Raw genomic sequence first — 25,676 nt, 5'->3', positions numbered from 1 at the left:
GCTGTGGAGTGGCTCCTGTTCTCCAAGTCCAGAAAGGCGCAGCAGGCACAGGGTACACAGTGCAAAGCGTCAAGTCAAAAGGGCTTCCTGGAGGAGGTGGCATTGGCGTTGAGTCTTGCAGGATGAGTGATTGAAGGTGAGAGGGTGGATATTCCAGGTAGAAGGCGGTCCCTGGCTGTGCTAACAAGCCTTGGAGGCCCATGGTGGGTTGTGGAAGCGGGCGGCAGGGTGGAGTATGGATGGTGCATGTGGGGAGGCCAGAAAGGAGGTGAAGTTGGGGATGGAGAGACCGTGATCTGATGGCCTTGCAAGTGGGTTTGGGACTTGGAAATTTACGGAGCTGGCAGTGGGGAGTCATAGAAGAGGGGTGTGTGTGTGTGCATGTGTGTGTGTGTTTAAGGGGAGACAGCTTTTTTTTAAAGATTTATTTATTTATTTGAAATTCAGAGTTACACAGAGAGAGAAGGAGAGGCAGAGAGAGAGAAAGAGAGAGGTCTTCCATCCACTGATTCACTCCCCAATTGACTGCAATGGCTGGAGCTGTGCCAATCTGAAGCCAGGAGCCAGGAGCTTCTTCTGGGTCCCCACGTGGGTGCAGGGGTCCAAGCACTTGGGCCATTTTCTGCTGCTTCCCCAGGCCACAGCAGAGAGCTGGATGGGAAGTGGAGCAGCCAGGACTCAAACCGGCATCCATATGGGATGCTGGCACTGCAGGCGGTGGCTTTCCCGCTATGCCACAGCACTGGCCCCGAGTATTTCTGTTTGTGACTGGCTTATTTCACCCAGCAGAACGCCCTCAAGGTGCACCCATACTTCGGCAGGGAACTTCCTCCCTTTGAAGGCTGAGTCCTGTCCCATTGCATGGCCAGACCACACTCTGTCTTCCATCCCCCCCCCATCCATCCGTGCACTGACACTGGGTCGTGTCCACCTTTGGAGTATCACGGACAGTGCTGGTGCGCACACACGTCTGTGCACACAGCTCCTGGAGACCTTGCTCCCCAATCTTTAGTGCATACGCCCAGCAAGGGAGTTGCTGGGTCACGTGGGATTCTGCACGTAGGTTGTTGAGGGCTCTCAAAACCCAGGAGTTCCAGGGCTTCTACATCCTTGCCAACACTGGTTGATTTCTTTTTTAAAATATGCCTATTTATTTATTTGAAAGGCTGAGTGACAGAGAGAGGGGGGGACAGAGAGAGAGATCTTCCATTTGCCAATTCATTCCACAAATACTCGCAATAACCTGGGCTGGGCCAGGCTGAAGCCAGGAGCCAGGAACTGCAGGCAGGTCTCCCACGTGAGTGGCAGGACCTCAACTCCTGGAGCCGCCACCTGCTGCCTCTCAGGGCAGCAAGAAGCCGGAATCCGGAGTGGAGCCGGAACTTGAATCCAGGCGCTGCACTAATGGGATGCAGGCATTCCCAAGCCTGCCCAAATGCCCAGCCCTCCTTATTTGACAAGCAGGAAGGACAGTCCTGCCCACTGCATAGGTTATTCTGCGGGTCCAGTGAGTTAGCAGGTGCACTTCCACCATGGTTTGAGGAGGGCTTGTTCTCGCTGAGGTGCATGTTCAAGAAGATAGTCGTGGTGGAGTTGCTGGGAGATGGTGACATCATTAAGAGGGATCAGTGCTTTTCTTTGTAAGAAATGTTTCTTTTTATCTACTGAAAGGCCCAGTGACTGGGGACATGGAGAGAGACAGAGAGGGAGGGAGGGGGAGAGAGCGAGCGAGCGCCTATCTGCTGGTTCACTTCCCAAATGCCCACAAATGGCCCCCGGCTGGGCCCAAGTCAGGGGTAGAAACTCAAGCCAGGTCTTCCACATGGGCTGCAGCAATGCAGTCACTTCAGGTTGAGGGCATTTCTATCATTCCCAACAGATCTCTGGGATCTGTGCACCACCCCCTCTGCCTGCCCCAGTTGCAGTCATAAATCTACTTCCTGTCTGTTGGTTTGCCTTTTTCTGGATGTTTTGTGTACATGGAGCCTGGCTTCTTTTACTGAGCGAATATCTGGAGCTTCATCCACAAACAGTGGGTATCAATATCTCCCTCCTTCTTATTGATGAATTAGACGCATGACGTTGGTGGATCACTGCTTGTCTGTTGGCCAGATGATAGGCAACGGGTTGTTTCATTCATTTTGAAAAATGCTGCTGTGGGCTGGCGCCGTGGCTCACTAGGCTAATCCTCCACCTGCGGCACCGGCACCCGGGTTCTAGTCCCGGTCGGGGCACCGGATTCTGTTCCGGTTGCTCCTCTTCCAGTCCAGCTCTCTGCTGTGGCCCGGGAGTGCAGCGGAGGATGGCCCAAGTGCTTGGGCCCTGCACCCCATGGGAGACCAGGAGAAGCACCTGGCTCCTGGCTTCAGATCGGCGCAGCGTGCTGGCCGTAGCAACCATCTTGGGGGGGAACCAATGGAAGGAAGACCTTTCTCTCTGTCTCTCTCTCACTGTCTAACTCTGCCTATCAAAAACAAAATAAAAATAAAAATGCTGCTATGAAAATTTACATTCACGTAGGTCCATGTTCATAGGAAACGTGGGGTTCAAAGATGTTTATGTCGGTGCAACAATTTGTAAAAATCCATACATAGTTTTTTAAAAAAGGTTTATTTATTTATTTGAAAGCAGAGTTACAGAGAGGCAGAGGGAGAGAGAGAGAGGGAGAGAGAGAGAGAGAGAGTCTTCCATCTGCTGGTTCACTCCCCAGATGGCTGCATTGGCCAGGGCTGGGCCAGGCTGAAGCCAGGAGCCTGGCCCTTTATCCAGGTCTCCCACATGGGTGGCAGGGATCTGAGCACTTGGACCGTCTTCTACTGCTTTCCCAGGCACATTAGCAGGGAGCCAAAGTCAGGGGCTGGAGCTGGGACTCAAACCCCAGCCACTCTGACGTGGAATATGGATGCCTCAACTGCTAAGGCAAACAAGCACTCCTGCAAAGCTTCTTACAGCAAAACACGCCTCACACAAGGACTCAGTTGGTGGAGAATTCCCTAGAGAGTCATCCCAGTGTTTCTCTTTCTTTTTGTAAAAGTTATTTTAAAGGCAGGGTTGCAGAGAGAAGAGAAAGAGAGACACAGAGAGAGGGAGGGATGGGAAGCGCGCTCTCAGGTGCACAGCAGGGAGCTGGATCAGAAGTGGAGCAGCTGAGATTCAAACTGGTGCTCATATGGGATACTGGTGCCAGGTAGCGGCTCAACCCCCTCTGTCACAACACAGGTCAGGGCCCGTCAGAGAGACAAACCACTGTAGGTGCTTCTGAGACAAGAATTTAATAAAGGGCATTGGTGAAGTGGGAGGTGGAAGATTGAGGAGCCAAGATTTGGGAGCCCAGCCACAAACCACAGCAGAAAGCTGTGGGGGGTGCTAGTGGGGGGGGGAGCAGACCTGGGGTGGGGTGCCCGGGGAGGAACTCTTTCATCTTCGCTGGGAGCGCAGTCAGAAACCAGTTAAGCAAACAGAGAAGGGAGAGATACCCTGGATCTCCCTCCATGCCTCTCTATTGGATGCGCTTCGCAGAAAGCCAGTGTGCAAAGGATTCTGGGAAATGTAGTTTTCTGGCGGGAAGGGGCAAGGCATAGAAGCAGGGGAACGCTGGGTGTGCATCTGTGGTGGTGGCCGTTGTGGGCAGAGGGCACAGCGAGTGCCAAGCCCCTGAGGCAGGCGTGTGTCTGACTGACGGAGCCGAAGCCTTGGGAGTGGGTGCCCAGGCCCAGGCGCGGAGGGGGCGTGCAGAAAGAATGGGGAGGGACCTGGGACAAAGTCCTGGGAGTGAAGGTGTTTAGGGAGTGGGAGCAGGGAGGTGGGGACAGAACTAGGAAAGAGGGAGTGAGCCCTGCAGACTGGGAGGTCGGCAGTGCCTCTGCTGAGTGCAGTTTGGGATCAAGGAGGCAGGGCGTGGGATCAAGGAGGCGGGGCGTCTACACCGTTAGGGTGTAGACGGCTCCTTGGAGTGCAGACTCAGTCTCCCACAGAGCCCACGGTGAGACCAGGAGCCCAGCGGCCCCGGGTGGGGCTCAGCAGTTTTGGGGTCCGAAAACATCTTTGGGTTCAAATCCTGGGCTCCCACTTAGCTTGCCGGGTCACCCCAAGCGGGTCCCATCTCCTCTCTGAGCTGTAGGTGGGCGGCTGCGCCAAGTTCTAGGAAGCTTCTGTGCAGAGCTGAGCATTTCCTACAAAAAAGCAAGACCCTCCCCCTTTATATATCTTAGGGTCATTTATCAGCTGCAAACAGTAACAACCAGGCTGGCAGCTGCAAAGTCCGCGGGGTGTTTCACACTCACCGGCTCCCCCTACTCCGCACCCCTACCCCAGGACCTTGGCACCTGCTGTTCCACTGTCTGGAAGCCTTTCTCTGGGCCATTCACAGGTTGTCCATCCACCCACCCACCTACCCACTTCACGGATGAAGACGGGGCAGAGAGAAGTCGTAGGTCCCACGGAGGCAAAGCAATCTCTCTGGGGTTGTCCAGCTCAAGGAAAAAAAAAAAAAAAAAGGCGGCTGAAGACCCCCCACGCCCCCCACCCTTCCCCAACCTCGACCCCCGCCCTGTGCGCCTCTCCCCCGGCCCGGCCGCTGCGGGAAACGCCTGAGTCATCGCCGCCTCCAGACGGCGGCGGCGAGAGGTGATGCGGGGACGCCGGGAGGGGGCGTGGGTGCAGCCAAAACAGAGGGATGGAAACCCGCCCCGCGCCGCTCGGGACGCGGGTGGGCGAGGGCCTGGGGCCGGGGCCGAGTCGCGGGCAGGAGGCCGCGTGCCCGGTCTCTGCGGTCCCCGGCGGCGCGAAGACCGGGAACCCCGCGCTGCCCAAGTGACCCCCAGGACCGGGGAGGGGGCGGCGGCTGCGGGCTCCTCTCGTCCCGAAACGGCAGGGGGATCCCCACCCCGCCTTCCCCCACCCCCAGAGTGGGCTTCATCCGGGGGGAAGCCCCTTCCCCCAGCCCGCGGAGACCCTGGGCTGCCCGACCCGAGGGAGCGCACAGGTGTCTGGCCCCCGGCGCGCCGCCCCTGCCTGGGCTCCCAGGGGGTCTGGCGAGCCGCGGTCACAGTCCCGACCGTAGTAGGTGGCCGGGGGTGGGGGGCGGCTGCTCGTTTAAACGCCGGGCCCAAGCGGCCGGGGGTTCCGCGAGGGGCGGTGCGGGGAGGGCAGCCCGGGAATACCGCCGGGGGTGGGGGCGGGGGCGGGAACACCGGCTGGGGGCGGGGTTGGGGATGCCGCCGCCGCGGTGGGGGTGGGGTGGGGGGGCGGGCGGGAGTGCCTCCAGCAGCCGGGGGGTGGGTCCCCTACCCCAGGGGGCGGTCCCCGGCACGGGGGCGGCGCGGCGGCGGCGAGGGGGCGGGGGCTGTCTGGGTGCCCCCCGCCCCCCGCCGGGCTCCAGGCCGGAGCCGTGACGTCACGGCGGCTGGAAGTGCCCGGCGCGGAGGCGCGGGAGGGGGTGGGGGGGGGCCCGAGCCGGCGCTTTATAAAGCGGAGCCCGCGAGGCGCGCCGAGCCGCAGCCCGCGTCCCCGAGCCCCCCCCCGGGCCCGCCCCCTGCCCCAGCTCGAGCTCGCGACCCCCCCTTCCTCCGGGGGTGGGTGGGTGGGTGGGTGTGCCTGGGTGGCTTAGGGACCGTGCGCCCGGCGGCCCCGGGGCATGAGGCGGGGGCGCGATGTCGGTGCCGCTGCTCAAGATCGGGGCGGTGCTGAGCACCATGGCCATGGTCACCAACTGGATGTCGCAGACGCTGCCCTCGCTCGTGGGGCTCAACGGCACCGTGTCCCGCGCGGGCGCTTCCGAGAAAATCGTGAGTGGCCGCCGCGCGGGGGGCGCTCCCTTGGGGGGGGCGTGGTGCCCGCGCCGCAGCCGCAGCCCCCGGGGGGACCTCGGACCACCAGCGCCTGGCGCGCCGGGGGGGGCGGGGGGCGGGCGGGCGGTTCTCCCGGGACCCGCTCAGCCTCTCTCCCGGCGCTGGTATTATTATTGATTGCTGTTACTATTATTAATGAGCAGGGTGGCCCGAACGCCGGCAAACGCGCCAGGCTCGCAGGGGCCCTGCCCGGCCCCGGGGCGGAGGCCACAAGGGCTGCGGAATGGAGCCTGGTCCCGGTCGGCCGAGCGGGGCGAGCGGGGAGGGCGGGATCTGGGGGGCTGGGAGGGACCCTGCGCCGGATGGGGGAGAGGGAGAGGCTCGGGGTCTCCCAGTGGCACCTCCACCTGCAGGGGCTCTGAGTAGTTCTGAGTGTCTCTCTTCCCTCTGCTTCTCGGGATGTCTCTCTATTTCTGTCTCTCCCTGTCTGTATCTCTTTGCATCTCTCTTTTTTACTCCCCCCAGAACACCCCCTCCCCACCAAGTGCTGAATATTTGTCGGCAGCTGCCTCACTTGCCCTCCCAAGGAGCCACACAGGGGCCACCACCTCCAGAAACTCCAGGATTGCGCACTCCTGCCCCATCCACCCCCCCATCGCCTACATCCTCCTGCTTCCCCCCCGGGTTAATAACGGTGGTCCTGGGGAGACAGAAGGGGGCTTCCTGCCTTGTGACGTCCCTCAGTCTCCTCCAGCTCGGCCCCTGTGGGAGCCTCTCCCATCTTCTGTCTCCAGGATCCCTCCCCTTAGGTGCTTCTGGGATGCCTGGGCTCCCTCTCCCCTCCCTGTTGCCCCAACTTCAGTCCCCTCTGTTTGGTTCCTGGTAGCCACCACACCACACCACCTCTTTCTCTCCCCTTGCTGGAAGGCAAGACTTGGGTTCCAAGGGTTGCAGGCAAATGGTGCTGGTGGTGTGGGTGTGTGTGGGGGGGCACATCCACTGGGACCAAGCTTTGTCTGGTCCCTGGGCGCAGTTGGAATTAGGCTTGGCACAGGTGACACCCTTAAGTCCAGATTCCCACTGGCAACCCGTGTGTGAGGCAGTGTCTGTCACACCAAGTGGCATTGTCGGGTTTGTTGTGGTGTGTCTGTTGGGGGGGGAGCAGGTAAGAGTGGGGGCATCAGGACAAAGTTTGTGTGCAAGTGTGTCTTCCTGGGTGTGAGAGTGAGTGTGAGTGTTGAGACGCTGTGCTGTGTCCCTGCCTGTAGGTTGGTGTGTGTGTGTGTGTGTGTGTGTTTGCAGGTGTGCCTGCGAGTTTGTGGACGTGAGTATGACACAGCCTTCTTGTTGTTGACATCCCAGTGGGGAGGGAGCAGCCCCACACCTCCCTCCTTGCCGCCTGAGTGTACACATGCATGCATGTGTTGTGTGCAGGTGTGTGTGTGTGAAGGCAAGCAGGTGGCGTGTCCGAGGGATGCTTGCACAAGCGTGCATCTCTGCCTTGGGTGTGTGTGTCTGCAGAGGCGGATGTGTTTGCCTATATGGGCAAGTGTGCATCTAGGAGTGTGTGTGTGCCTGTGTTGTATGGATGTGGGTGAATCCCTGGGCGTCCACACAGACCTGGTCCCCACTCTAGCCCTTTCATAGCTAATAGCCCTTTGATCCAGTATTGTGTGAGAAATCAGTGGCTGAAAGCTAATGGTTCGCCCCTCCCCCTCCCCCCAGGCTCACCATTGCCTTTCCAGTAGGGCTTTCCATAGAATGAGATGCAGAGGGGCTGGGAGAGAACAGTGACTTGAGGATGCCTGGGTAAGGGGCTTGGGGAGTCTGAGAGACCTAGATTGGAATCTAGATTTTTCTCCACCTTGCTGTGTGGCCCCAGGCCAGTGACATCACTACCCCAAGCTATAGTTTCCTTGTCTATTAAAAAAAAAAAAACTGAAATGCTAATTTCCAACTCAGCTGTTGTGGGTAACAGAGACTCTACTGTCCTGATGCTTGCCCATTCCTTCTGTCGCTCCACCCAACTCTCCATCCACTCATCCGTTCATCCATCTTTATGTCCATCCTTCCATTATCCATCTTGACATCTGTCTGTTCATTCCTCCATATATCCATCTCTCCACCCAACTCTCCATCCACTCATCCGTCCATCCATCTTTATATCTGTCCTTGCATCAATCCATCCATCTATGCACCCACCACTCCTTCCACCCATCCATTATCCACCATCTAACCATCTCTATCCTCTGTGCGTCACTCCCTCAACCCGTCCGTGTCTCCATCCATCCATCTGTTCATCCTTCCTCCCTTTTATTTCTTCACTGAACCTACTGAGTGCGTCCACTGTTTGGAGCGTGTGTATCCTGGAAAGCCCCCAGTTCCGTGCCGTTCATAACGCATGCTGAGGTGGTGTTAGGACTTGGAGTTGAGCTCATCTGGGCTTGAATTCTGGCCCTACAATTAACTAGTTGTATGACCTTGGGGAAATCATTCCGTCTTTCTAAGCTCCAACCTCCTTATTAGTCAAGGATTCTGAGTCTCCATTAGACCATAAGGTCTGCATCTTGTTTAGAACTGAACCCTAAGGCCGGCTGCATAGCAGGCCTACGAAAATAATTGTCAATTGGCTGAATCAACAACTGCACCTTCGCACGGGGCCTCAGATTCCACTTTGAAATGGAAACAAATGACTGGGCGCAAAGTAGGTACTTGTCCTGTCAGGGGGCTTTTGTGTATCCTTGTAGCCAAGCACGTAGTAGGCCTGCAATAAACAGTTGTCAAACATCCAGGTCAGCTCCAGCTTGCTCAGGATTGGGGAGAACGGCCAGAAGTGCCCAGGCACATAGCAGGTGCTGCGTTGAGAGGAATTGTAGGACTAGGTGAGCACCGGTGTGGGAGGGAGACGGGGAGGGGTTCTGTAATTGAAGCAGTGGGAATTCCCAGGTTCCGGGGCAGGAGGTTGGGTGCTGCTGTTTGCCTTAATAAAGAACCTCATTGGTGGGTGGGGTTGAGCCCAGACCCTTGGGTCATACTCCTTTCTGCCCCTTCCCCAATCTGGAGAAGCAGTTTGGCATTCTTGTGGGAGGAGGCAGGAGGAAGTTGCCTCTTCCACTACCTTTGGCCGACTCCCAGCGTAGAGCATCCCTGTGGGATGGGAGCCTTCCCCAGAATGGCTGCTCACCTGGGGATCGTAAATCCAGGACCAGACTAAGAGCCGTCAGCCCCATTGCCAGCAGCTGCATCCTCATGGGGCCTGATGCGAGCTCATCCTTCACCTCCCCCACTTGGGGAAAAGGAGGCAGGAGATGTGTTCTCCGCTGGGGGAAGTGGGGAGGGTGGGGGCAGGTGTCAGAAGACCCTCTTTGAGGACTTCCCCGTGAGAAACCGAAGCTTGGGCATCCGTGTCTCTTCTTGACAGTTCTCTGGAAAGCCCTGGAAATCCCATGTCTGGTCCAGAGAGGCAACACTATACAACCTCAAGTTCCAACACTGTTTCTTGAGGGCTCTGTCCATGGTAGCCGTTGTCCATTGAGGAACCTGAGATGATGGAGGCTCTCTTGGGATCTGATCGTTGGGGCAAGCAATAAGGGGGCAGAGCAGATCCTTTTCCTGCTCCTAAAACTTTGCCTGTTATTTATTTCTCACTCGCAGTTCATTGGTCAAAGCAAGCCACGTGACCACGTCTAACTTCAAAGAGTGACAGGTGTGACCAAATGTTCGTGAATGCCTCCCCTACTCTTGGCGGTCCCTCCTTCTCTTACCTGAACAATGAGAACTCTGGCTTCTGCTAACACTTCTGCCCCTATGGCTGAACCCCGGTGGCTTTGTAAGAAAGAGAGGAGCCTGCACTGTGGTGCAGCGGGCTCAGCTGCCACCTGTGACCCTGGCATCCCATATTGGAGTGTTCAAGTTGTAGCTGCTCCGCTTCTGGTCCAGCTCCCTGCTGATGCGCCTGGCAAGGCGGAGGAAGATGGACTAAGTATGTGGGTCCCTGCCACCCATGTGGGAGACCAGCATGGGGTTTGACAATTTGCCATCCACTGGTTCACTCCCCACATGGCCTCAACAGCCAGGTCTGGGCCAGGTCAAAGTCAGGACTCAGGAACTCCACCCAGGTTTCCCATGTGAGTACAGAGAGTTTGCTAGGTGCTGAAAACAGTGGAAAGGCATGGACTTATATGGATCTGCTCATACTCAGTGTGTTCTTCCAAGTGCTCGTTCTCTACTACCTGTAGTAATTATGTGCTCAATTCACAATACGTAGATCATAGGAGGAGAAGTGGCAGAAGGCTTGTAGCATCGCTGGTTGGGCAGATTGTTGAATTGGGTGACCAATCACGGCACAACGATGAGATTTTCAAAAACATGCCCAGAATTCTGTTTGCGTGAATTCTTCGTCAAGTGCCTGTTAAATCATGGATGTCACTCAAAGTGTAACACCTGCGTTACATCATTGAAGGTGCCTTCTGTCAGAGCCGAAAGGCCTTGTGGGTGGGGAATTTGAAACCTACTTCCTTTTCACTTTTCCCTACATCTCTGGGCCAGGAAGGAAAGGAAGGCAGCTTTCTCTGAAAGCTTTTTAAGAAGTTATTTGAGCGGCAAAGAGACAGGAAGAGCCAGAGAGTGAGAGATTAGATAGACGGATAGATAGCAAGATGACAGATAATCTTCCATCCACTGATTCTCCAGGTGCCCAGAGCTGGGCTGGACCAAAGCCAGGAGCTTGGAACTCAATCCAGGTCTCCCACATGGGCAGCAGGGACCCAAGAACTTGGGCTGTTAGCACTGCCCCCAGGGTCCGCCTTAGCAGGAAGCGGGAATGGGGAGCCAGAGCTGGGACTTGAACCAGAACTTTGATACTGGGCGTGGATGTCTAAGTGAGATGCTGTCCCTGAAGGATTGGATGGGGTTGGATGTGTTTGTGCGTGGGCGGGAAGAGGCCACCACTGGGCAACTGAGGCAGAGACGCAGAGCGGGTAGGGACAGGGTCTGCCCATGGCTGCTTCTGTCCTGTTTGTCTTTGTCTCAAGCCCTATGTTTAAACTGCCCTTCTATGCCCAGCCCCCATCTCTGTCTCATTAACCGTCTCGATTTCTCTCTGTGTGTCTTAGCTGTGTATTAAAACACAGAGTAGATATATTCACTCTATAAATGTTTGTGGAGTGGCTCATTGATCGTAACCTCTGTCTGTTCTTTGATGTCTGCCTGTCTCCGTCTTGTCTCATTCTGTCTTGTACCGGCTGTCTCTGCATCTCGGTTCCTCTCTCTTTGGTCTCTGATTATCTCTGTCACGCGTGCCTCTTGGTGTCTGTGTGTACCTTTTTTATGTCTGTCTGTCTCTCTCTCTCTGGGCTCCTTTTCACCCTAGGACCCCAGTGGGGACCATGGAACGCACTGGAATTCTTGGACCTGGGTGACCTCCTGACCAGGAGCGCTGTTGGGTGTTAGGAAGAGCCCAGTGAAGGTGGCGACATCAGCCCGACCCACACAATCCCTCAAAGGCCCCCCGGAGAGTGCTGTGGCTTGGGGTAGAGGTGGGCACCCAGCCCTCATCCCCGCTCCCCCGCTGCCGCCCTGCCAGGCGTCATCCCTCTAGGACCCAGCCACCAGGCCCCCGGTGCTGGCTCCAGGATGGAGCAGCTGCCTGGGCTGCAGCTGCAAGAGCTCATTTTGAACAAGGGAGATGATTGCAGGGAGGACTGCAGGAGGGCGAAGAAGGGGAGAGTGGGGAGGGCCCAAAAGGAATCAGGCTCCATTGTCACCGCGGGCCCGCTGGGCTGCCCAGGGGCCGGGAGGCTGGGCGAGGCAGGAAGAGGCAGAGGCGCGTTTGTCTGTCCAGCCGTGGGTCCATCTGTCCCTGCTTTGGTCCCTCTGTGGTGCAAACTTTCTCTGCCTCTCACTGCCTGTGTCTTCCTCTCGTGCCCTGTGCCTCCGGCCCCGCCTGAGTCGGTCCCTGTTCTGCCTCCTGCCTGGTGTTGCGTCTCCCCCATCCCTCGCCGCCCGGGTCTCTGTGCCTTGCTGAGGCTTCCCGCACGTCATAACCAGCAGCACAGCCAAGGTTCAAGCAGTCCTTGGAGAGCTCTTTCTTTTCTTGTCATTTCTGCGACACTCAGGGACCAGAGACAAACAAGAGGCGACAAATTCCCAGGAAACGGATGGAATCGTGTCCTTCAATAAAGAGATATTTGCGAAGATATCTCAATTAGGACTAATTCATTAAGCGAGCCACTTCTCCTGCCCTCTCCCCCACCCCGCGGTCCCGCGGCCTCCTGGGAGCCCACCAGCCAATGAGTGTACGGATGGCAGAGCCGGGTGCTCAGCCGGCCACGATGTTTAATTTATAACAGCCTTCTCCCTGCTGCCCTGTCAATCGTCTGGAAGGGCAAGGTGGCTGTGGGCAGAGGCTGGAGACCCGCACGCCCCACAGCCTGCTGGGCCGTGTGCGTGTGTGTTGGAGCCTGTCCCTGCATGGCGGGGCGTGTCATGGTGTCAGATTGAGTCTTGCTGGCAGACGAGCCCCTTCGCGTAGGGAATCAGATGGCCGCCCGGCGTGTCTGAGCCAGGGGACATGCTGGAGTCGGTCTCCTTGTCCCGTGGGGAATGTTTGAGCCGCACCACGCGTGCCTGAGTGTGTGGAGGTGCAGTGGGGCGTGTGGAGCACAGCTGAGGACGTGACCCGTGTCGGCACCTGTCACGGGGTGGCTCCTGGGGCAGGCTGCGAAGACCCGTGCTTGCAGGGACAGCATCAAGGGCGTGTATGGGAAGAAATGGCTTGGTAAGGGCCCCCAAAGGGATAGCAAGGACATAACAGGAGCTTCCAGCTTCCAGGAGGAGCCCCAAGCTGCACATTCTGAGTCTCCCCAGCCCCTCCCCTGCAGCATGGCTGGATCAAGGGGACTGATTTCCAGCTCTTTATGTGTTGTGTGCACCTCTGTCCACTGTGGCTTCCCTGCCTCCCTGTGGCGTGAGTTCAGGGCCCCCAGTTCCCCTGCTGCTGTAGTCCTTTAGGGTCATTTCTGAACCCCACCTCTGCCCGCCCCTTTGCACCCCACACTGAGGGAATAGCAGTGCAGAAGGCAAACTGTCGCTTCTCAGTTTGGGCTTCCTAGTTATGAAGACTTCAGGATAATGCCTAGCTTGGGATTGGGGTCCTCAGAGGTATGGACAAAAAGAGTGATTCATTATATGTCTTAGGATGTAATCCTCACTGTAATACCCAACAAGGTAAGGCAGTCTTCAGCATAATGACAGTCCTGTTGATGCAGCCTTCAGTGTAGTACTCATCGGGGATGCAGCCCTCAGTGTAGTGCCCATTAGGGATGCAGCCCTCAGTGTAGTACCCACTAGGGATGCAGCCCTCAGTGTAGTGCCCATCAGATATTTAGCCTTCAATAGGACAAGTTTATTAATGTAGCCCTCAGAATAATGACAGTGATGCGGCCTTCAGTGTAATGACAAGTCTGCTCTTGCAGCTCTTAGTGTGATGCCAGTAGCCATAAATATATCTTGAAATCTGACTTAGTTCTGTAGCAGACATTGGCTGGGACATTGTATTAAGTGTAGGAAGGGGAATTCGCTCATTCTTGGGGGGAGTGCCTTCTCTGCTACTCCAGGCGTCCAGGATTCCCTAACCCTGCTGGCCGGGGCTGGCTCCATTAGCCCTGGTCAGTGCCACGTGACCTCAGCGGGAAGCTGGGCTTATTAGTCAAGCATAAGTTCTGTGGGGATATTTCAGGAGCGGCTGCAACGCTAATGAGTTAGCTGAGGGGCCCTGGGAGGGCAGCTGATGGAACAATACAGATGTCGCTTCCTACCGAGAGGAGCACAGGCCGTGTTCGCGGACACTCACGGATGTAGAGGATTAGGCCTGGAAGGGCCCAGGTGTTCTCCAGTGGACACACACGTGTGGCATGGCTGTGGCTTCTGCACGGCCGGGCAGAAGAGCACACAGAGGGCCGTGGGTGTTTACACGCATGCGTGTTGGCTCACTGTGGGAGGCAGCCGAGACTCTGGTGTGCCGTGCTGCCAAGCCCGGATGCCCTGAGCTCAGGTGGGTTAGATGCGTCTGTGACTTACGATATTTTCAGCATCCGTTGCGTTAAGGGGATGCAACTCCTGTAAGTTGAATGGCATCTGTGTAGGGAAATAAAAGTCTTTTTTTAAAAAAATATTTACTTATTTACTCAAAAGGCAATGTTACAGCGAAGGAGGAAGAGACGGAAATCTTCCATCTGCTGGTTCACTCCCCAAATGGCCACAACAGCTGATCTGAAGCCAGGAGCCAGGAGCTTCTTCCGGGTCTCCCACATGGGTGCAGGGGCCCAAGCACTTGGGCCATCTTCTACTGCTTTCCCAGGCACATTAGCAGGGAGCTGGGTTGGAAGTGGAGCAGCTGGGACTCCAACCTGCGCCCATATGGGATGCCAGTGCTGCAGGTGGTAGCTTTACCTGCTGTGCCACAGCACCAGCCCCTGAGATAAAAGGCATGAGGATGTGTGTGGATGACAGGAAGGTTCATGGCCATGGGCACCAGCTCACAGATGCACATGCGCGTGCACATGGCTAGCTGGGGCTGTGTCCAGATGTGTCCTGTACAGACACACCACCTGTGTACCCCATACCTCTAGGAGGGACACAAAGGACCACATCTCCAGAAAGCCCCAGAATTTGGCAAAGTGAGGTCTCAGAGCCAACAACAGTGGTCTTGGAAGGGCCCCAGGCCCATTCCAGAAGAGCATGGGGCGGGTGTCTGGGTGCGCAGCCACCCAGCTCCCCAGAAATCCAGAGCCCTGAGCCCGGCCTCACTCCCCCGGGTTTCTCTCTCCCACCCCAGCTAATTACTGGGCTCATGCACAAAAGGTGGGGCCTTTTGTGGAGCCTCGCAGAAAACCGAGACTACCAGCGTGATGCTGTCCTTGCAATGCAGAGGGACCTTAGCCCTCTGGCTAGTTTCCCAGCCTGATCTCCCACCGCCTGCCTGGCCTTGCACCTGCCGTGCTGTCCGTGGGCTCCCAACCTAACCAGTTGCCCCTTCTCTTCCTCCAGCCTGAGGGAGGGGAGGAAGGCAGTCTTCATGGCTACCCCCTCTCCTGCTCCCAGGCTCCCTGTCTCCTCGTTGGACATCTCTCTCTATTCTCATTTGCTTCCTGTCAGCCTGGGGGTGAGCGGGGGTGGGAGAGTCTGCTTGGTCTGGGAACACAGAAATCTCACAAAACCCGATGGCTGGGGCTCCAGGGCCTTGGAAAGCCAGCATTCAACAGCCAGTTCCGTTAACGAACATTTATGACTGTGCACCCTACAATGTGCTAGGTGAACACACTTGCTCCTGCGGAGCTGACGCTTTGGTGGAAAGAGAAACAAATACACAAAGGAGGCGTGACCGCCTGGTGGGAAGATGCGCAGTGCAGAGTTGGGCAGGGCGGAGGTGGTGGGGGAGGGGTGCTCTTTGGTGTTCAGGAGCCTGGTGAGAGGTCTCTCCACAGGCCAGTGCAGTGTGTCTCCCCCTGGCTTGCGCCCCACCTCTGTTTTGGAGGTCCCTCTTTTCTTTCTTTTTTAAAGATTTACTTACTTGAAAGGCAGAGTGATGGAGGAGAGACAGAGAGAAAGAGATCTCACATCCCCAGATGGCCGCAACAGACCCAAGCCAGGAGCCAGAACTCCATCTGGGTCTCCCATAGGGGTGGCAGGGGCCGAAGCACTCGGGCCATCTTCCGCTGCTTTCCCAGGTGTGTTAGCAGGGAGCTGGTTCAGAAGTGGATCAGCCAGGACTCAAACCAGCATACGGGATGCTGGTGTGGCAGGCGGAGCTCAACCCGCTGCACCACCATGCTGGCTCCATAAACTTGTCTTCTAATGCATTTTTCCCCCAAAACGTTTTGAAGTGTCCCTGTATTCTGTTGGTCACCTCCGCTCCCGAATTCCTGCTTCTGCTGAATTGCTGTTCTCCACTTGTGCCCTTCCGAGTTCCCTCTGATCTTTACCAAGTCTCAGAGCTCAGCCCCTGAGGGCGTGGAGAGCCTCGGCGCTGGCCGGGATCCCCCAGACTTGATCCTGAAAGCAGTCAGGCCACTTTCCCATCCCTGGACTTATTCAACAAGTGTTTCTCTGAGCATTTCTTCTTTGTGCATTGTGGGAGGAAAGGTGGTGAGCCAAGCAGACATGCATGCCTGGAGTCCCCTTGCAAAATAGGAGGGGTCAGCGCTGTGGCGCAGCAGGTTAAGTGGTCGCCTGCACTACCTGCATCCCATATGGCCACCGGTTTGAGTCCCGACTTCTCTCTCTCTCTTTTTTTTTTTAAGATTTATTTTAGTTTTTGAAAGACAGAGAGAGAGAGAGAGAGAGAGAGAGAGGTCTTCCATCCTCTGGTTCACTCTCGCAGTGAGCGAGAACTGAGCTGATTCAAAGTCAGGAGCCAGGAGCTTCTTCCGGGTCTCCCATACAGGTGCAGGGACCCAAGGACTTGGGCCATCTTCCACTGCTTTCCCAGGCCACAGCAGAGAGCTGGATTGGAAGTGGAGCAGCCGGGACTCAAACCAGCACCCATATGGGATGCCAGCGCTGCAGACTGGGACTTTAACCTGCTGTGCCATGGCACCAGCCCCAAGTCCCAGCTTCTCTACTTCCCATCCAGATCCCTGCTAATGCACCTGGGGAAGCACGGAGGATGGGCCAAGTGCTTGGGCCCCTGCACCCGTGTGGGAGACCCAGAGGAAACTCTTGGCTCCTGGCTCTAGTCTGGCCCAGCCCTGGCCACTGTGGCCATTTGAGGAGTGAATCAGCAAATGGAAGATCTCTCCTTCTCTATGTCTTCCTCTCTCCGTAACTCTGCCTTTCAAATAAATAAATAAATCTTGTTTTTAACTGAGAGCAGAACTTAAAAAGATATAATAAATGGCAGTATGGTAAAAAGAAAAGCTTTGAGGGTAAAAAAGATCCCATAAGGGTTTGATCTAATTTGAAAGAGAGGAAGCATGATTGGAGAGCTGATGCAAGAGGACAGGGAGCTCAGGGCAGTGGGACTGGCGTGTGCAAAGGCCCTGGGGCGACAGGTATCACAGGAAGGGTGACCAACCCAAGCAGCCCCTGGAGTGGGAAGACCACACAGGATGGGAGCAATGAAGCAAGCAAATGACAGAAGCACAGGACCTTGTAGCCACAGGAAGAAGTTGCCTCTGTATCCTAAACCTAACGGGAATCCAGCTCTGGGGAGTTTGTGATGACAGGATCGCACGTGTGCCGTCAATGCTCCCTCAGGCTCCATGTATATAGAGTGGTGTGGCAAGACAAGAAAAAGGGGGGGGGGGCAGGGCTTGAGGTAGACCAGATGGATTTTCTGAGTTGCGAGCATGGCTTGGTTCACTGCTTAGACTGAGACCCATGCATGGATCCTAAGGACTCTAGGAATTAAAGTCGACCAGACTTGGTGAGGGACTGGGAATGGGGATGAGGGGAGTGCCTGGGTGTCTGACCCCCTGACCTGTGGGACTGGAGGAGAGCGAGGTTTGAGAGAGCACACCTTCCATTTTATTTTATTTTTTTAAAGATTGATTTATTTAATGGCAGTGAAAGAGGGAGGGAGCGGGGAGAGGAGAGAGAGAGAGAGAGAGCCTCCATTCACTGGTTCACTCCTCAAATGGCCACAATGGCTGGAGCTGGGCGAGGCTGAAGCCAGGAGCCCAGAACTCCCCTCGAGTCTCCCACGAGGGTGGCAGGGACTCAGCTACTTGAACCACCATCTGCTGCCTCCCCGGGTGCACACTGGCAGGGAGCTGGGAGTGGGAATGAAGCCAGGAGTTGAACCCGGACACTCTGCCACGGGAGGCAGGTGCGCTGAGAGACATCTTAACCAAACATCCGCACGTTGGGGAGCACTCAGTGGCCAGGTGGAGGAAGCTGAGCCCGCAAAGGAGATGAAGAATGGTAGGAGGGGAGTGTGTGAGCGTGCATCTTTCTTTCCCATCACTATAACCGAATGCACAGACTGGACAGGAGACAGACAATGAAGGTTTATTTAGCTGATGGTTCTGGAGCCTGGCCCAGCATGGCTCAGCATCTGGTGAGGGGTGGCTTGCTGCAGTGGATGACGGGCAAGGGTGTCAGATCACAAAACACAGCGAGGCTAACCAGAGAGAGCTTTTGTCACAGAGCCACCCCTGTGACAGCCTCTGGCTCCACTAATCCACCAGTGGCCCCATCCATTCTTAAGGGCAGAGCCTTCTGACCTAACACCCATTAAAAGGCTCTACTGCAAATACCATGAACTTTGGCTTTGGGAATTAAGTTTCTAAAACATGAGTTCTAGGGGGCATACCCAAGGCATTGCGGTGAGTGTTGTGGTGGCCAAGGGAAGGAAATGCAGAGAGAGAGAGATGGAGCCAGCAGGGGTAGGCATTTAGCCTAGCAGTTAAACACCTGTGCTGCATATCAAAGTACCCGGATTTGATTGCTGGCTTCAGCCCCTGGCTTCAGCTTCCTGCTAGTGCAGACTGTGGGAGGCAGCAGCGATGGCTCAGATCCTTGGGTTTCTGCCGCCCATGTGGGAGACCTGGATTGTGTTCCTGGCTCTTGGCTGTAGTCCAGCCCAGCCCCAGCCACGGTGGACATTTGTGGATGTCAGCAGATGGGCGAGCTAACTTATGCATATTCTCTCTTTGCTTCTCAAATAAATACATTAAAAATTTAAACATTAACATAAGTAAATTAAAAAAAAAAGGAACAAGAGCAGTCAGTAGAATTGAATTGTATTAAGAGATCAAGAAAGATGGTGGTCTGAAAAGAAACTCGTGGGAGGCCACTGGTGGACTCTGCAGTGGTCAGAAGCTAGGTGGACTGGTGGAGGAACCAGTCTAGGAGGTGAAGAAATTGAGGCAGTTAAGGCAGATGGGTAAGAACAGGAGGAGAGAAGCCGGAGGTCGAAGAGAGAGGTCAAGGAGGGTGTGTTTTGCTTGTTTGTCTTAATAGGAGGGCTTTGCGTTTACTTAAAAAGCAGTGAGAAAGTTATACTTGAGAGGAGGAGGAGTTGAGTCTGTAAGACGTCAGGTCTCAAGTGTGTAAATAAGTAAGATGCAGGATACTGAGTGTCTGAGACCCCAAGGAGGCAGGAGGTACCCAACGCAAGGATGGCGCCATCAACCTTAGGATGACAGGTGGCTCTTCTGCTCTAACAAGCAGGGACCAGGAGGGTTGCCTGACTGTGGTTCAGAGAAAGATCAGCCCGTTTCACGGCTCTCGCTTCCTCTGGGAAGTCTGCAGGGGAGGCGGGGCAGTGTGTGCTGCCCCCTAGCCGTGAGCTGGCTTTCCCCCTGCTGATGCACCCAGGAACAAAGCCCTCTCCAATGCTTCCGCTGGAGCTCCTGCTCTGAGGTTTGGCATCTGAGCCTGGGGAGATCTCAGGTGGTGGGGGGGCCATGCCCCACTCCCGTATCTACGAGGTAAGACTCATGGTGGGTTCTCGTAAAGCCCCCCAGTCTTGAAGATTCATGCTGCTTATAATAGCTCATCAAGAAAGCCTTGCAATAATCCTGGAAAGAGACCCATAAATCCACTTTAATGAATTTTAGATCATGGCATTGGAAAAGTAAAATCCCCTTACCCTCATTAATCCTGGGACACAGCAGTCACTTGCCATGGGTATTCATCCAAGGGGCTGTGAGCTTTTGGGGGAAGGTTCTCCATGAGAGATAAGATACCTGAGGAGACCCTCACCTGGTTGTGAGAGCTCACCTGGGGTTGGGTAGACTCAGGAGCTGATGTAGACGGGGAGAGGGCGGTGCTGCCTTCTGAAATACACCAGATTCATCTCAGGTTCCAAGATGGGGAGTGAATTCAGTCCTCAAGACTGAACAGGGACACACCTTGGAAGTCTTAAGATACTCGGTGGTTGACTCTGTAATGGACTAGGGTCAAGCCTAAACCCTGGATAGACAAGGGCAGAACGTGGGTGTAGGAACAGACCAAAGATAAGACTGGTCTGGTGAGACACAGAAGACCAAGTCCAAATCCAATCCCTGGGTAGATCAGGGTTACCCAGGGGCCTTGAGATAGACAAGGCCAAACAAGGTCCTGGGATAGACCAGGGTTGAACCTGAGTCCTCAGATGGACCAGGGGTGAAGCCACATACTGAGACAGATCAGAGCAGAACCCAGGAGGACGGAACTTGGAGAAGAGGTTGAACCACTTCACCCTAACTGTCGAGTGCCCCTGGGATTAATGGCCATTGCGAATGACCTGCAATGTCCGAAGATTCAGGAGGGGAAAGAGACTTTTATTCTACAATTCCAAATTGTCCCAGGACCCAAGTTGGAGCCAGCTAGGACCTGTGAGCCTAGAACATTCTCAGGTTGACCGTCTTGTTGACCATGTCTGTTTGGAGAATGACACGCACACTGTCTGTTCCTGTACAGATCAGCCCTATCCTCCATCTCTGGGATGTAGCAGGAGGCCACTTGTGCCTGGTTCATGGTTTCTCTGCAGGGCCCCCTTTTGCCTCATGGTACATTCGAGGGTCTCCCCCTCCCTCCTGAGCTGGGGGTCCCAGGGCAATGAGTTTCCAAGCCGACATTAGCTCTGAAGTGGAGAAAACAGTAGACACCTAGTCTGCCCCTGGAGTGGGTGGTATTTTTCCACAGACGCTGGGGAAGAATACTGAGAGGTACTCATGGATCCCTGTATTGACCGAGAACCTTCCCTCCCTCCCCAGCTGTGGCATGACAGGGAGCCCAGAGAGGAGGAAGCAAATCCAGAGAGACCCCCACGCCCCTCCCACCTGCACGCTCTCCCAGCACCACCGGGACCCTCTCCTTCCCCTCTCCCAGGCTGCCCCACTCCTGCTTCCGACTACTCAAATATTCCAAGGCAGGAAACTCATGAATATTTATAAGGGCCTGGCAGCGAGGGAGATAGGGAAAAAAAAAAAAAATTTGGAATTTATGAACCAGGATCCGTCTATAAATAACAAGTCTCTGGCTGATGGGGTTGTGTATTCACCCTCTGCTTTCCTTCCACTTCAGCTCCAGTTTCATCCTGGCCCCCCAGAGCGACCCCTACACACACACACACATACGCGCGCGCACACACACACACACACACGCACAGAGCTTCAGCGTGAATGCAGTTTTGCTTCCTCTGATGCCCGGCCACACACAGGCATTCACACCCAGACACCTGCTCACACCTGCCTGGGGCCGGCCCACTGCCTCCTTCCCGTGCACGGGACGTGACCACGCAAAGCCGACCACTCACATGGTAGAGATCGCTTCCCCCTCTGGGCCTGTTTTCTTGTGTGCATTAAGAGGCAAGCTGTGAATCCTTAGCTCATACGGTTGTGGTATGGATTTTATATATATATATATTTTCTCCATGGATATTTGAAAAAAAGCTATTAACTGGAGAGACAAAAGGCTCCTGTCTACTGACTCACTCCCCAAATGCCCACAGTAGGCAGTTCTGGGCCAGACTGAAGCCGGGAGCTGGAAGCTCCAGCTGGGTGTCCCGCATGGGTGGTAGGGACCCAAGTCCTTGGGCCATCATTGCTATCACCCAGGCCATGCATTAGCAGACAGCTGGATTGGAAGCAGAGGAACTGGGCCATGAACCAGGCAGTCCGACATGGGATGCAGGTGGCTCAACTGGTGTGTTAACTGCTTAGCCAAATGCCTGCTCGTGTTGTGCAGATTTTTAAAAATAACAAATAGACGCCACGTGCCCTTCTTGTGAGCAAAGTGCTCTGTTCTAGGTGCTGGCAGCGCTGCAGTGAACAAAAACCGGAAGCCACTGAACAACTTGGTGCAGGGGAAGAAAGATACTTTGTAAAATTAATGCATAAACAGGCAAGCTTTTGGCTTAGGAGTTAAGATACCACTTGGGACTCCCTCATTCCATATCAGAGCGCCTGGTTCCAAGTCCTGGTGCTGCCTCTAATCCTGCTCCCTGCTCACGTGCACCCCCGGGGAGGCAGCAGGTCGGGGCTCAAGCGCTTGGCACCCACGTAGGAGACCTGGATGGAGCTCCTGGCTCCTGGCTTTTGCCTGGTCCAGCCCTGGCTGTTGCAGGCATAATACAGGGTAAACCAGTAGATGGGAGTTTTCTGTCAGTTTCTCTGCCTTTCAGATATATTGAAATTTTAAAAATGAATGCATACGTGGTTTCTGGGAAACCGACAGAGTAGATGGAGGGTTGGGGAGTGCTAGGCACTTATAGCTCAAAAAAGTCATGATCACTGTTTCCAGGGTCTGCATTGAAGGGAAGCTGAGAGCAGGAGCCACAGTGAAGAATTGAACCCAGGTACTCCAATATGGGATGCTGGCATCTTAACTGCTAGGCCAAATGCCCACCCCCACCCCATGGATTACTGCAAAGAGAGGCGCTCTGGGCTCTGAGTCTTGTGTGCGGGTCATTCACTTAACATCTACTCCCTATCCTTCCCTGTTGTGTTGTGGGTTGTGGGGGGTGTTGAGCCATGAAAACTACATTTCCCAGGCTCCCTTGCTCATTGGCTTCTTGCTGGGTTCAGCCAATAGGAGGCTGATCTGGGAGTTTGGGGGTGGGGTAAAAGAGGGGTTGCCAGGAAATTGCTCCGTCCTCTCAGCTCCCTGGCTTGGGATCCCTCCTGTCCTGGGCAGCTGCTTCCCCAAGTTCCCTGCCTGGTGACCCCAACTCCAGGGCGCCATCACCACCACCTCCTCCTTTCGTCCTGCCCACCTTAAGTAGGGTGGCGATAGCTTCTCATAGTTGCTACTCTGGTTTCTCTCAGTGCTTCCAGGTCCTCTTATTAAGTTCCATCCATGGAACCTTCTAGAATTCCCCGACAGCCTCAGTCTCTGAGGGCACGTCAGCCCCTGCCGCTTCCTCACCTTCTTCTGCCTGTGACAGCCCCACGGCTGACAGCCCAGCACGGTTGGGAGGTGAACGGAGATGATGATCCCGGTAGCTGACCTTGCCTAGAGCTCCGAGCTCCGTGCACACAGCGTTCGTTTAAGCCCCAGAACAATGCTAAGAGGCCAGTGCTTCTGCTGGCTCCTGTGAAACTAAAACTCTCAGAGGCTGAGCATTCTTAGAGATAAAAGGGCTTATTGAGCTGTTACAGATACTAGCCAGATAAAAAGACCAGGTCTTGGCTTAAGTTCCCACAGCCAACAGCAGGTAGCAGTTGGAAATACGTCCACAGACCAGCACTAAGAGCTTTTCCATACAGAGAATTTGGGGATGGAGGGGACATTCCACGTTGGAGTGTCCGAGTTGGATGCCCAGCTCCAGCCCCTGACTCCAGCGCCCTGCTCATGCAGACCCTGGGAGGCAGTCCCTGCCACCCACATGGGAGACCCGGATTGAGTTCTCCTGGCTGGGGCTCCAGCTCAGCCCTGGCCATTGAGTGAACCAGTGGATGGAGTGCTACCTCTCCCTCTCTCTGCCACTCAAATGAAAAAAAAAAATTTTAAAAATTAGAAAAACTGGGGAAGGAAATCATAAATATAAATTGTCTGCAATGAAGCTACAGTGGCTGGATTTCATGATTACATGAGGGTTGGGTTACCCAAAGCAAGGAAAGGTTTGGGATAGGAGGCAGCCCATAAGACCCACCTGTTGTTTCAGTCGGTTGAGGTTGCAAGCAGGATGTGGTGTGGCCTAGGGGCTCCAGAGAGAATTTGAGTTAGGATTTTAACACATGAGGAGTCTTCCAAAAATTCATGGAAATGCATATTATGAAAAAAATGCATGAGTCTCAGAAGTGTTTTTGCCCTAAAATATACATGCATATTAAAGTTTTATTTATTTATTCAAACAGCAGAGTGATAGAGGAAGAGAGAGTTTTTAAAGCTCATTTATTTTCATCTAGTTGAAAGGCAGAGTGACACACACAGAGAGATTTTCCATCCACTGGCTCACTCCCCAAATGTCTGCAGTAGCTGGGGCTGGGTCAGGCCAAAGCCAGGAGCCAGGAGCTCCATCCAGGTCTCCCACGTCAGTGGAAGGGCCCCAAGGACTGGAGCTGCCACCTGCTGCCTCCCAGGGGTATTAGCTAGGAACCTGGATCAAAAGCCGAGCCATTTCCTGCGCCGTGGCTCACTAGGCTAATCCTCCGCCTTGCGCTGCCGGCACACCGGGTTCTAGTCCCAGTCGGGGTGCCGGATTCTGTCCCGGTTGTCCCTCTTCCAGGCCAGCTCTCTGCTGTGGCCAGGGAGTGCAGTGGAGGATGGCCCAAGTGCTTGGGCCCTGCACCCCATGGGAGACCAGGAGAAGTACCTGGCTCCAGACTTCGGATCAGCACAGTGCGCCGGCCGCGGCGGCCATTGGAGGGTGAACCAATGGCAAAAGGAAGACCTTTCTCTCTGTCTCTCTCTCTCTCACTGTCCACTCTGCCTGTCAAAAAAAAAAAAAAAAAAAATGCCGAGCCGGGACCCCAGCCAGGCACTCTGATATGGGATGTGCGCATCCCAAGCAACAGCTTAACTCATTTTAATCCAACTTTTCCATGAACTTTTTGAAGTACCTTTAGGCAGTCAAGACTGTGCAATGGTCTTTTGTTCTCACCAGGAGCTTGTTAACAAGTTAACCTTCCCCTACTCCTCTTCCTCTCCATCCCCCAACCCTGGCAATTCAATTTAGCACATCTCAGAAATGAAAATCCCATCATCCCATTCTGCGGACGGGAAAGTTGAGATGCGGTGAAGGTTCAAGTCACTTGCCTGAGGTAGCATGGCCGGGAGGTGACACCACAAGGTCCCTCGTGCCCGCATTGTGCACAGAAAGTGCCTGGCACACGGGCAGTGCCTGGCCGGCGGTAATGATCAGTGTGCCACGTGGGCTGGTCTCTGCTGCATGCTGGGGTCAGAGGCGAAGTTCAAGCTCCCCCGTGGCGGAGGAGGAGGATGGGTGTGGGCGCTTGTGACCACAATGCGGGCTGATTGAGGGCCTTTCTGGGCCTGCCACCTGGCAGAACAAGCCCCTGGTTCCTGCTGGCTCTCATCCCGGCCCTGGAGGGGAGGGGGCGGCTTTGGCTGGGAGCAGCTGCTCCCGCTAAGCCAGGATCAATTTCCCTTCAAGTGGCCCACTCTCCATCATAAAGGGCTCGGGCGACCCAGGTGGCTGCGACTGTCCTCACCCCTCGGAGCAGAGGATGTGCCTCGCCTCTGGGGCTGTGTTCTGTCTTTGAGATTCGTTCCTTTGAAAGACCAGGAGAACTCAAAAGGCTGGGCCGAGGCAACCCCTGATGCGCGCGCCTGGAGCTCACTGGCGGCTTTCATCGCCTCTTTCAGCCAGTCCACCTCCCACCATCCGATCTTCCATCTTTGCCAGCTCTCCCACGGCTGTGGGCTGACTTCTGTCTCCCTGAAATTCTTACGTGGAACTCTTAACTCCCAGTACCCCGGGATGTGAGTGAATTTGAAGATAAGCTCTTTAAAGCGCTATGGGGGCAGGTGTGTGGTGTGGCAGTTATGTCACCGCTTGGGATTCCCACGTGCCGGTTCAAGTCCCGGCTCCCTTGTTTCTGGTCCAGCTCCCTGCTGATGCACACCCTGGGAGGCAGCAGGTGACGGCTCCAGTACTTGGGGGGTCTCCCACTCTCTTGGGAGACCTGGATGGAATTCCCCTGCTCCCAGCATCAGCCTGGCCCAGCCCCAGCTGTTGCAGATGTTTGGGGAGTGGCCCTGTGGGTGGGAGGTCTCTCTACCTTTCAAACAAATCAATAAAAATGTTTAAAACGAGGTCTTTAGGGCAAGCTGCAATCCATTAGTGTGGTTAGAGGAAGAGATAGGACCAAGAGGAAGCAGCCCTCCCTCCCCGAGGCCAGGAAATCTTTTTAAAAATTTTAAATGTGTTTATTTTATTTGAAAGACAAAGATTTCCTGTCCACTGGTTCCCTCCCGAGTTGTGCAAAAGCCAGG

The 25,676-nt window shown here is 55.3% G+C and overlaps 1 protein-coding gene across 2 annotated transcripts in view; it reads left to right on the top strand.

Moving 5' to 3' along the window:
* Positions 1 to 25,676, top strand: part of OLFM2 (olfactomedin 2) — a 56,510-nt gene that overhangs the window by 8,602 nt on the left and 22,232 nt on the right. Inside the window, exon 1 of one of the 2 annotated variants that reach the window (XM_017338786.4) lies at positions 5,493 to 5,786. The exons of the other annotated variant lie outside the window; for it this stretch is intronic. Coding sequence (XP_017194275.4) covers positions 5,652 to 5,786 — 135 coding nt within the window. The 5' untranslated portion in view covers positions 5,493 to 5,651. Of the gene's footprint in view, positions 1 to 5,492; positions 5,787 to 25,676 lie in introns of those variants that run through there. 2 annotated transcript variants of the gene reach the window in all.

This window comes from Oryctolagus cuniculus, chromosome 16 (genome assembly GCF_051225735.1).
Source record: "Oryctolagus cuniculus isolate XC-2025 breed Fujian yellow rabbit chromosome 16, ASM5122573v1, whole genome shotgun sequence".
NCBI classification, from domain to species: Eukaryota; Metazoa; Chordata; class Mammalia; order Lagomorpha; family Leporidae; genus Oryctolagus; species Oryctolagus cuniculus.
Note: the sequence above shows the minus strand (reverse complement) of the source record. Positions and strands in the feature narration are given on the sequence as shown.